We start from the raw sequence: 13,238 nt of genomic DNA, 5'->3' as shown, positions 1-13,238 counted from the left end.
CACTATAAAAGGACAGATACAACTGTGGAGTAACACTATATGTTTAAGGATACAATTGATGCATCCGCCGCTAAAACTGTGGACTTACACTATGAAAGGACGGATACAACTGTGGAGTTACACTATATGTTTAAGGATACAATTGATGCATCCGCTATATTATATGGCTAAAACTGTGGACTTACACTATGAAAAGACGGATACAACTGTGGAGTTACACTATATGTGTAAGGATACAATTGATGCATCTGCCATATTATATGGATGAAACGGTGGACTTACACTATGAAAGGACGGATACAACTGTGGGGTTACACTATATGTTTAAGTATCCAATTGATGCATCTGCCATATTATATGGCTAAAACTGTGGACTTACACTATAAAAGGACGGATACAACTGTGGAGTTACACTATATGTTTAATTATACAATTGATGCATCTGCCATATTATATGGCTAAAACTGTGGACTTACGCTATAAAAGGACGGATACAACTGTGGAGTTACACTATATGTTTAAGGATACAATTGATGCATCCGCTATATTATATGGCTAAAACTGTGGACTTACACTACGAAAAGACGGATACAACTGTGGAGTTACACTATATGTTTAAGGATACAATTGATGCATCTGCCATATAATATGGCTAAAACTGTGGACTTACACTATAAAAGGACGGATACAACTGTGGAGTTACACTATATGTGTAAGGATACAATTGATGCATCTGGATGAAACTGTGGACTTACACTATGAAAGGACGGATACAACTGCGGGGTTACACTTTATGTTTAAGGATACAATTTATGCATCCGCTATATTATATGGCTAAAACTGTGGACTTACAATACGAAAGGACGGATACAACTGTGGAGTTACACTATATGTTTAAGGATACAATTGATGCATCTGCCATATTATATGGCTAAAACTGTGGACTTACACTATGAAAGGACGGATACAACTGTGGAGTTAAACTATATGTGTAAGGATATAATTGATGCATCTGCCATATAATATGGCTAAAACTGTGGACTTACACTATAAAAGGACGGATACAACTGTGGAGTTAAACTATATGTGTAAGGATATAATTGATGCATCTGCCATATAATATGGCTAAAACTGTGGACTTACACTATAAAAGGACGGATACAACTGTGGAGTTACACTATATGTGTAAGGATACAATTGATGCATCTGGATGAAACTGTGGACTTACACTATGAAAAGACGGATACAACTGTGGAGTTACACTTTATGTTTAAGGATACAATTTATGCATCCGCTATATTATATGGATGAAACGGTGGACTTACACTATGAAAGGACGGATACAACGGTGGAGTTACACTATATGTTTAAGGATACAATTGATGCATCCGCTATATTATATGGCTAAAACTGTGGACTTACACTATAAAAGGACGGATACAACTGTGGAGTTACACTATATGTTTAAGGATACAATTGATGCATCCGCCGCTAAAACTGTGGACTTACACTATGAAAAGACGGATACAACTGTGGAGTTACACTATGTGTAAGGATACAATTGATGCATCTGCCATATTATATGGATGAAACGGTGGACTTACACTATGAAAAGACGGATACAACTGTGGAGTTACACTATATGTTTAAGGATACAATTGATGCATCTGCCATATTATATGGCTAAAACTGTGGACTTACACTATGAAAGGACGGATACAACTGTGGAGTTACACTATATGTTTAAGGATACAATTGATGCATCCGCCGCTAAAACTGTGGACTTACACTATGAAAAGACGGATACAACTGTGGAGTTACACTATATGTGTAAGGATACAATTGATGCATCTGCCATATTATATGGCTAAAACGGTGGACTTACACTATGAAAGGACGGATACAACTGTGGGGTTACACTATATGTTTAAGGATACAATTGATGCATCCGCCGCTAAAACTGTGGACTTACACTATGAAAAGACGGATACAACTGTGGAGTTACACTATATGTGTAAGGATACAATTGATGCATCCGCCATATTATATGGCTAAAACTGTGGACTTACACTATGAAAGGACGGATACAACTGTGGAGTTACACTATATGTTTAAGTATACAATTGATGCATCTGCCATATTATATGGGTAAAACTGTGGACTTACACTATAAAAGGACGGATACAACTGTGGAGTTAAACTATATGTGTAAGGATATAATTGATGCATCTGCCATATAATATGGCTAAAACTGTGGACTTACACTATAAAAGGACGGATACAACTGTGGAGTTACACTATATGTGTAAGGATACAATTGATGCATCTGGATGAAACTGTGGACTTACACTATGAAAAGACGGATACAACTGTGGAGTTACACTTTATGTTTAAGGATACAATTTATGCATCCGCTATATTATATGGATGAAACGGTGGACTTACACTATGAAAGGACGGATACAACGGTGGAGTTACACTATATGTTTAAGGATACAATTGATGCATCCGCTATATTATATGGCTAAAACTGTGGACTTACACTATGAAAGGACGGATACAACGGTGGAGTTACACTATATGTTTAAGGATACAATTGATGCATCTGCCATATAATATGGCTAAAACTGTGGACTTACACTATAAAAGGACGGATACAACTGTGGAGTTACACTATATGTGTAAGGATACAATTGATGCATCTGGATGAAACTGTGGACTTACACTATGAAAAGACGGATACAACTGTGGAGTTACACTATGTGTAAGGATACAATTGATGCATCTGCCATATTATATGGATGAAACGGTGGACTTACACTATGAAAAGACGGATACAACTGTGGAGTTACACTATATGTTTAAGGATACAATTGATGCATCTGCCATATTATATGGCTAAAACTGTGGACTTACACTATGAAAGGACGGATACAACTGTGGAGTTACACTATATGTTTAAGGATACAATTGATGCATCCGCCGCTAAAACTGTGGACTTACACTATGAAAAGACGGATACAACTGTGGAGTTACACTATATGTGTAAGGATACAATTGATGCATCTGCCATATTATATGGCTAAAACGGTGGACTTACACTATGAAAGGACGGATACAACTGTGGGGTTACACTATATGTTTAAGGATACAATTGATGCATCCGCCATATTATATGGCTAAAACTGTGGACTTACACTATGAAAGGACGGATACAACTGTGGAGTTACACTATATGTTTAAGTATACAATTGATGCATCTGCCATATTATATGGGTAAAACTGTGGACTTACACTATAAAAGGACGGATACAACTGTGGAGTTACACTATATGTGTAAGGATACAATTGATGCATCTGCCATATTATATGGATGAAACTGTGGACTTACACTATAAAAGGACGGATACAATTGTGGGGTTACACTATATGTTGAAGGATACAATTGATGCATCTGCCATATTATATGGCTAAAACGGTGGACTTACACTATGAAAAGATGGATACAACTGTTAAATTTGACTGTTAAATTCATTTTATATATGGATACGACTGTGGGCCTACACTATATATGGATGGATACAACTGTTGGATCCACTTTATATACATGGATACAACTGTAGACTTATACTATACAGTACATGCATGTACACACTTTTTTGTAGTTATTTTTGTAAGGACAAGCATTCAACCACGGTGACATCTGTGAAATACCTGCTCTTAAACACACTGTGCCTTTAAAATAACAACCTAATGACATATGTATTATCATTCAATTAATTTTTATATTCAGGTCCACATTTAATTTTTGAAATCTTTTTTTTTAAGTTTGACATTTAGTTTTTTAGTAGTATTTATTTCTATTTACATGGTAACTATGTACTTCAAACTACTGCAATATGTGTAAAATATTTGCAATTTTAAAAAAGCCCTACAGCTCTTAAACATGCTGTGCCTTTAAGTCACAATTGATAATATATAGGGTGTTTTTATATATATTATTCTATTTTTTATGTTTAGTTCCACATCCATTTTTTTCAAATCATGTTTTTAGGGTTTTTAATTTGTTTGAATCAGGTTTTTTTACTTGCAAAAATAATATTCTCTACTGTGCAGATTTTCCTGTTCTTAAACATGCTGTGCCTTTAAGTCACAATTGATAAAGAATAGGGTATTTTTATATATATTATTATATTTATTTTTTATGTTTAGTTCCACATCAATTTTTTTTGATATCATGTTTTTAGGGTTCATATTTAATTTGTTTGAATCAGGTTTTTACTTACAAAGATAATATTCTCTACTGTGCAGATTTTCCTGTTCTTAAACATGCTGTGCCTTTAAGTCACAGTTGATAATATATATAGGGTATTTTTATATATATTATTCTATTTATTTTTATGTTTAGTTCCACATGTTTTTTAAATCATGTTTTTAGGGTTCATATTTAATTTGTTTGAATCAGGTTTTTTTACTTGCAAAAATAATATTTTTTACTCTGCAGATTTTCCTGTTCTTAAACATGCTGTGCCTTTAAGTCACAGTTGATAATATACCGGGTATTTATATATATTATTCCATTTATTTTTTATGTTTAGTTTCACATCAATTTTTTTATATCATGTTTTTGGGGTTCATATTTAATTTGTTTGAAAAATTATATTCTCTACTGTGCAGATTTTCCTGCTCTTAAACATGCTGTGCCTTTAGGAGACAATTTAATGATGCTCCCCCCTCTCCCTCGCAGGCAGACCAACTCCGGTCTTCGAGGAGTCTGGGTCTACGAAATCGGAACGTCCCCTTATTTCACCAACGTGGCCCCCGGCGAAGTCACCGTGGCCCCCTCCGAGGCCCCGCCCCCTGAAATCGCCAGCGGGGCAGAGGACGAATCAAGGAACGGCATTTACACCAACGGCCAGCAGGTGGTAGTGTACCCGCCTTTCGAGGACCCCATCGCAGTGGACCCTATCCCTGTGGACCCCATCGGAGTGGACCCCATCCAAGTGGACCCGGTCCAATACCAGCCCCGAAGACCCGACGGACAGGAAGTGGTGGAAGTGGACGATACCGACCTCGAAGTGGACGGTGAGTCGGGACCCCATGTTTTCATCTATCCATTTGTAATAATACTTATTTTTTTTGTAGTTTTCGCGTACAACCTGGGCACATGCGCTAACAACAGGAAAAAGTGTTCCCAGTTTGCCGACTGCAAGGATCATTCCACCGGGTATTGTTGTCACTGCAGACCCGGTTTCTACGGCAACGGGATACAGTGTGTTGCGGAGGGTATGGCAACGTTATATTTATTATTATTTTGTTTAATACTATGGGATGTTTTGATAACAAATGTTTTCAGCGACTATACTCATTACTACTACTATCAATAGCTTAAAATAATGCTAATAATGCTAATTTTCTTGGTACCGAAACCCTTAACTGGTGTAGTTACATCAGTAATTTTGATGTGATATAGTTTCTATACCAAAATAAATATTTTGATTCCACTTTTTTCACACTGTTTCCTTCTCTAGCCACCCACGTTTTACTATGGCGTGCCATGATTGTTCTTCAAAGTCACTTGCATTCCAAAGCTGAACGTCCTTGAGTTGTGGGATTGAGGCATCTTACACTTTTTTTTCTCAGTTTTCTTCTCCAGCCACTCAAGTCAGGCTATGGATTATTGCTAGCCACTTTTGTTTTTGTCAGCAGCTTCTGTTTTGCCCTTCGACGTCACTCACCTGTCACAACTGCTAACAGAGGCAAATGTTGCTCGGTCCTATCATATGTGCTTTTTCCTTTTTTTCACTGCTTCCTTCTTTAGCCACTCTCACTAGCCACTTGGGGGCAGGCTATGGCTTAGAGGTATTGTTTGTGTGAGCTGCTTCTCCTTTATCCTTCAGAATCACTTGCTGAGCTCTAAGATACGGATTTGTGTCGCTTTTCATCTTCCATTTTTTTCCACTGCTTCCTTCTCTAGCCACTCTCACTAGCCACTCGGGTGCAGGCTATGGCTTGGAGGTATTGTTTGTGTGAGCTGCTTCTCCTTTAACCTTCAGAATCACTTGCTGAGCTCTAAGATACGGCTATGTGGAGCTTTTCATCTTCCATTTTTTTCCACTGCTTCCTTCTCTAGCCACTCTCACTAGCCACTCGGGTGCAGGCTGTGGCTTGTAGGTATTGTTAGTGATAGCCGCTTCTGCTACATCCTTCAGAACTACTTGCTGAGCTCTGAGATACAGCTATCTGTCACTTGTCATCTTCCATTTTTTTCCCACTGCTTCCTTCTCTAGCCAATCACATCAGCCACTTGGGTGCAGGCTTTGTCCTGACGGTATTGTTAGTGTTACGTGCTTCTACTTCATCCTTCAGTATCACTTGCTGAGCTCTGAGATACGGCTCTATGGTGCTTGTCATCTTTTATTTTTTTCTACTGCTTCCTTCTCTAGCCAATCACATCAGCCACTTGGGTGCAGGCTTTGTCCTGACGGTATTGTTAGTGTTACGTGCTTCTACTTCATCCTTCAGTATCACTTGCTGAGCTCTGAGATACGGCTCTATGGTGCTTGTCATCTTTTATTTTTTTCTACTGCTTCCTTCTCTAGCCAATCACATCAGCCACTTGGGTGCAGGCTTTGTCCTGCCGGTATCGTTAGTGTTACGTGCTTCTACTTCATCCCTCAGTATCACTTGCTGAGCTCTGAGATATGGCTATATGGTGCTTGTCATCTTTTATTTTTATCTACTGCTTCCTTCTCTAGCCACTCACATCAGCCACTTGGGTGCAGGCTTTGTCCTGCCGGTATCGTTAGTGTTACGTGCTTCTACTTCATCCTTCAGTATCACTTGCTGAGCTCTGAGATATGGCTCTATGGTGCTTGTCATCTTTCATTTTTTTCCACTGCTTCCTTCTCTAGCCACTCACATCAGCCACTCGGTTGCAGGCTTTGTCCTGCCGGTATCGTTAGTGTTACGTGCTTCTACTTCATCCCTCAGTATCACTTGCTGAGCTCTGAAATATGGCTATATAGTGCTTGTCATCTTTCATTTTTTTCTACAGTTTCCTTCTCTAGCCACTCACATCAGCCACTTGGGTGCAGGCTTTGTCCTGCCGGTATTGTTAGTGTTACGTGCTTCTACTTCATCCCTCAGTATCACTTGCTGAGCTCTGAGATATGGCTATATGGTGCTTGTCATCTTTTATTTTTTTCTACTGTTTCTTTCTCTAGCCACTCACATCAGCCACTTGGGTGCAGGCTTTGTCCTGCCGGTATCGTTAGTGTTACGTGTTTCTACTTCATCCTTCAGTATCACTTGCTGAGCTCTGAGATACGGCTATATGGTGCTTGTCATCTTTCATTTTTTTCTACTGTTTCCTTCTCTAGCCACTCACATCAGCCACTCGGGTGCAGGTTATGGCTTGCTGTTTTTTTAATGCAGCTGCTCCTTGTTAATACAGTTTGCTTTTGCAGTCTTTTACTGGCCTTTTTAGTAGCTTCTCTGGTTAGCTGCTAATGTTAGGCAGTTAGACCAGCTCTGACCAACTCTAGCTATTGGCTCTTTTCAGGCGCTTCGGGTGTTTCAAGCTTGCCTGGTCCTTTGCTGTCACTCGTGGGGATTCATATTCTGTCACTGGCTGAAATTCAGAAAAAAGAGACGTAAACTTCAGAGGATTGCCAAGTGCTACCCTTTAGGCTTCCGTAGTTCGCTTTTTCGCTTTAGCTCTATTCTAAGCAACAACGCCCTCTAGTGGTGAATCATTTCACACTGTGACTTTAAGCATTTATCAGTGTGCTTTTAGTGGCATTGTCAACCTAAGCGGTTGAGTGTTTTTAGCCCAATAGTTTACCAGGAGCAATCTCAGACACTACTGATAATGATAATGATAATTATGTTAGTGATAACGATGATGAGGAAAATAATAAGCGGTGTTCCGATGTACAGGCAAACCGCAGCGAATGAACGGCAAAGTGCACGGTTCGGTGTACGTGGGCGATTCTTTGACGCCGGAGCGTTTTGCGGGCAACGATTTGCACTCGTACGTGGTGGTGAACGACGGGCGCTCCTACGTGGCCATCAGCGACGTCCCCGGGGCCCTGGGACCCTCGCTCATGCCTCTCTCGGCCCTCGGGGGAATCATCGGCTGGGCGTTCGCCCTGCAGCAGCCCGGCTTCAAAAACGGATTCAGCGTTATCGGTAGGCATTTTTAGCATTTTTTACTTTTATTTTTATTTTTAAATCCTTTTTAAAATGTTTTTTTTTTTAATTTTTTGTTATTTGTATTACTTACTCCTTAAAATAATTTAAATGCTTTTTTTTTTACATTTTTAATTTATTTTTGTTTTAATTGTTTCTTACTAAAAATACGTGTATTTTTTATTTAAATTGAATGAATAAAGTTGTTCGCGTTGAAATTTTGCTAATGGAGGCATAACTCGCTCTAGCTGCTAATGCTATCATGTCCGGGGTACTAGCATTAGCAGCTAATGTCATGCAGCGGCCGTTGTCTGATAATAAATATTTATTTTACCTTCTTTTAAGTTTAATTCATTTTGTATCAGTATTTTTAATTTAATACTGTGTTTATTTTTCAAGTAACTAGCATTGCAAGGTTGTTAATGTCGCATAGCTTCCGCTAGCTCCTAAGGCTAGTAGCACTAGCTGCTAATGCTAACGTCTTGGGTGAGGTGCTAGCATTAGTGGCTAGCCTTGTAATGCAACTGCTTTTGTGCTATACTATACATATATATTTTTACAATGTATTTTTTTCTTTTTTTTCAAATCAATATTAATTTTATAATCATTTTCTACTAAAACTTTTAGAAATCAAATTTAATTTGAAATATGTTGTTATAAAACCATTCGTTCACCATATTTTTGTTTTAAATTGTTTTTTTTAGTTTTTTTTAATTCAAAAAAGAAATATTTTCTTCTAAAAAAAACAATTGATTTAATGACATTTCTGTTTTATTTGTTTTGTTTTAATTATATTCTTCCAAATATATCTATATTTATAAATAAAATTTAAAAAAAAAATCTCCAGTCCAAGTGTTCCAATGAATAGATTTTTTTGGCGGGAGTTGCAAAGTTTCTAATGCTAGCATTTCTTCCGCTAGTTGTAATTGCTAATCCTGTAAACGCTAGCTGCTAACACTACCATTAGCAGCTGGATTTGTCACGTAGCATCGGTTCCAAATTTTGATACGATGGTTTTACTCTATCCTTCTTTTAATTTATTTTGAGTAATATTATTTATTCCATTATAACTACTTTATAACTGTTATAATTAAAAACAATTTCATCTAGTCTAGGTATTCTAATTAATATTGTGTCCCGGGAATATGAATAAAGCCGCTAATGCAACTACCCCGTCATTGATGCTAGTGTTGCAGAGTTAGTAATGCTAGCATTGCTTCTGCTAGTGGCTAATGCTAGTCTTGTAAAAGTTGACGATAGCATTCGCAGCTAATGTTTACCGGACTAGCATTAGCTGTTAATGCTATCGTCACGGAAGGGGTACTAGCATTAGCGGCTACCGTTGCAATTGCCAAAGGACCTCAATTATACCCAAGGGGGCGTGTCTGTTAACAATGCATTGCTGCTAGTGGCTAATGCTAGTCTTTTAAAAGTTGGCGATAGCATTCGCAGCTAATGTTTACAGGAATAGCATTAGCTGTTAATGCTATTGTCACGGAAGGGGTACTAGCATTAGCGGCTACCGTCGCAATTGCCAAAGGACCGCAATTATACCCAAGGGGGCGTGTCTGTTAATGCTAGCATTGCTGCTAGTGGCTAATGCTAGTCTTGTAAAAGTTGACGATAGCATTCGCAGCTAATCTTTACAGGAATAGCATTAGCTGTTAATGCTATCGTCACGGAAGGGGTACTAGCGTTAGCGGCTACCGTTGCAATTGCCAGCAGACCTCAATTATACCCAAGGGGGCGTGTCTGTTAATGCTAGCATTGCTGCTAGTGGCTAATGCTAGTCTTTTAAAAGTTGGCGATAGCATTCGCAGCTAATGTTTACAGGAATAGCATTAGCTGTTAATGCTATTGTCACAGAAAGGGTACTAGCATTAGCGGCTACCGTTGCAATTGCCAGCGGACCTCAATGATACCCAATGGGGCGTGTCTGTTAACAATGCTAGCATTGCTGCTAGTGGCTAATGCTTGTCTTGTGAAAGTTGATGATAGCATTCACAGCTAATGGTTACAGGAATAGCATTAGCTGTTAATGCTATTGTCACGGAAGGGGTACTAGCGTTAGCGGCTACCGTTGCAATTGCCAAAAGACCTCAATATACCCAAGGGGACGTGTCTGTTAAGAATGCTAGCATTGCTGCTAGTGGCTAATGCTAGTCTTGTAAAAGTTGACGATAACTTTCGCAGCTAATGTTTACAGGAATAGCATTAGCTGTTAATGCTATCGTCACGGAAGGGGTACTAGCATTAGTGGCTACCGTTGCAATTGCTAAATGACCTCAATTATACCCAAGGGGGCGTGTCTGTTAACAATGCTAGCATTGCTGCTAGTGGCTAATGCTCGTCTTGTAAAAGATGATGATAGCATTTGCAGCTAATGTTTACAGGATTAGCATTAGCTGTTAATGCTATCGTCACGGAAGGGGTACTAGCATTAGCGGCTACCGTTGCAATTGCCAGCGGACCTCAATGATACCCAAGGGGGCGTGTCTGTTAACAATGCTAGCATTGCTGCTAGTGGCTAATGCTTGTCTTGTGAAAGTTGATGATAGCATTCACAGCTAATGGTTACAGGAATAGCATTAGCTGTTAATGCTATTGTCACGGAAGGGGTACTAGCATTAGCGGCTACCGTCGCAATTGCCAAAGGACCGCAATTATACCCAAGGGGGCGTGTCTGTTAATGCTAGCATTGCTGCTAGTGGCTAATGCTAGTCTTGTAAAAGTTGACGATAGCATTCGCAGCTAATCTTTACAGGAATAGCATTAGCTGTTAATGCTATCGTCACGGAAGGGGTACTAGCGTTAGCGGCTACCGTTGCAATTGCCAGCAGACCTCAATTATACCCAAGGGGGCGTGTCTGTTAATGCTAGCATTGCTGCTAGTGGCTAATGCTAGTCTTTTAAAAGTTGGCGATAGCATTCGCAGCTAATGTTTACAGGAATAGCATTAGCTGTTAATGCTATTGTCACAGAAAGGGTACTAGCATTAGCGGCTACCGTTGCAATTGCCAGCGGACCTCAATGATACCCAATGGGGCGTGTCTGTTAACAATGCTAGCATTGCTGCTAGTGGCTAATGCTTGTCTTGTGAAAGTTGATGATAGCATTCACAGCTAATGGTTACAGGAATAGCATTAGCTGTTAATGCTATTGTCACGGAAGGGGTACTAGCGTTAGCGGCTACCGTTGCAATTGCCAAAAGACCTCAATATACCCAAGGGGACGTGTCTGTTAAGAATGCTAGCATTGCTGCTAGTGGTTAATGCTAGTCTTGTAAAAGTTGACGATAACTTTCGCAGCTAATGTTTACAGGAATAGCATTAGCTGTTAATGCTATCGTCACGGAAGGGGTACTAGCATTAGTGGCTACCGTTGCAATTGCTAAATGACCTCAATTATACCCAAGGGGGCGTGTCTGTTAACAATGCTAGCATTGCTGCTAGTGGCTAATGCTCGTCTTGTAAAAGATGATGATAGCATTTGCAGCTAATGTTTACAGGATTAGCATTAGCTGTTAATGCTATCGTCACGGAAGGGGTACTAGCATTAGCGGCTACCGTTGCAATTGCCAGCGGACCTCAATGATACCCAAGGGGGCGTGTCTGTTAACAATGCTAGCATTGCTGCTAGTGGCTAATGCTTGTCTTGTGAAAGTTGATGATAGCATTCACAGCTAATGGTTACAGGAATAGCATTAGCTGTTAATGCTATTGTCACGGAAGGGGTACTAGCGTTAGCGGCTACCGTTGCAACTGCCAAAAGACCTAGATATACCCAAGGGGGCGTGTCTGTTAAGAATGCTAGCATTGCTGCTAGTGGCTAATGCTAGTCTTGTAAAAGTTGACGATAGCATTCGCAGCTAATGTTAACAGGAATAGCATTAGCTGTTAATGCTATTGTTGCGGAAGGGGTACTAGCATTAGCGGCTACCGTTGCAATTGCCAAATGACCTCAATTATACCCAAGGGGGCGTGTCTGTTAATGCTAGCATTGCTGCTAGTGGCTAATGCTAGTCTTTTAAAAGTTGACGATAGCATTCGCAGCTAATGTTTACAGGAATAGCATTAGCTGTTAATGCTATTGTCACGGAAGGGGTACTAGCGTTAGCGGCTACCGTTGCAATTGCCAGCGGACCTCAATGATACCCAATGGGGCGTGTCTGTTAACAATGCTAGCATTGCTGCTAGTGGCTAATGCTTGTCTTGTGAAAGTTGATGATAGCATCCGCAGTTAATGGTTATAGGAATAGCATTAGCTGTTAATGCTATCGTCACGGAAGGGGTACTAGCATTAGCAGCTACCGTTGCAATTGCTAAATGACCTCAATTATACCCAAGGGGGCGTGTCTGTTAACAATGCATTGTTGCTAGTGGCTAATGCTAGTCTTTTAAAAGTTGGCGATAGCATTCGCAGCTAATGTTTACAGGATTAGCATTAGCTGTTAATGCTATTGTCACAGAAGGGGTACTAGCATTAGCGGCTACCGTTGCAATTGCCAAAGGACCTTAATTATACCCAAGGGGGCGTGTCTGTTAATGCTAGCATTGCTGCTAGTGGCTAATGCTAGTCTTTTAAAAGTTGACGATAGCATTCGCAGCTAATGTTTACAGGAATAGCATTAGCTGTTAATGCTATTGTCACGGAAGGGGTACTAGCATTGGCGGCTACCGTTGCAATTGCTAAATGACCTCAATTATACCCAAGGGGGCGTGTCTGTTAACCCCTTTGCCCCGCCTCTTAGGGGGCGTGTTCACACGGCAGGCCGAAGTCACCTTCCTCCCCGGCAACGAAAAGCTAACCATCAGGCAAGAGTTTAAAGGCATCGACGAACACGACCACTTAGCGGTTAGCACCACCATGGAGGGACGAGTTCCCGAAGTTCCTCGAGATTCTACCGTGCAGGTGGAGCCCTACTCCGAGATTTACCAGTACGGCAGCAACCGTAAGTACACGCCCACTCACTAAAAAAAAAATTTGGCGGGAAAAAAAAATCAACAACGTAAAGAGAAGCTAGCTAGGTTTTAGCGGCTTTTACA

The 13,238-nt window shown here is 40.0% G+C and overlaps 1 protein-coding gene across 1 annotated transcript in view; it reads left to right on the top strand.

Moving 5' to 3' along the window:
* nid1a (nidogen 1a) overlaps positions 1–13,238 on the top strand; it is a 64,000-nt gene that overhangs the window by 12,056 nt on the left and 38,706 nt on the right. Inside the window, exons 4-7 of the mRNA XM_088351688.1 lie at positions 4,748–5,085; positions 5,146–5,286; positions 7,942–8,193; positions 12,944–13,144. Coding sequence (XP_088207814.1) covers positions 4,748–5,085; positions 5,146–5,286; positions 7,942–8,193; positions 12,944–13,144 — 932 coding nt within the window. The remainder of the gene's footprint in view (positions 1–4,747; positions 5,086–5,145; positions 5,287–7,941; positions 8,194–12,943; positions 13,145–13,238) is intronic.

Source organism: Urocampus carinirostris, chromosome 13 (assembly GCF_059441175.1).
Source record: "Urocampus carinirostris isolate Australia breed hairy pipefish chromosome 13, RoL_Ucar_1.0, whole genome shotgun sequence".
Lineage (NCBI taxonomy): Eukaryota > Metazoa > Chordata > Actinopteri > Syngnathiformes > Syngnathidae > Urocampus > Urocampus carinirostris.
This window is presented reverse-complemented; position numbering and strand designations above follow the sequence as displayed.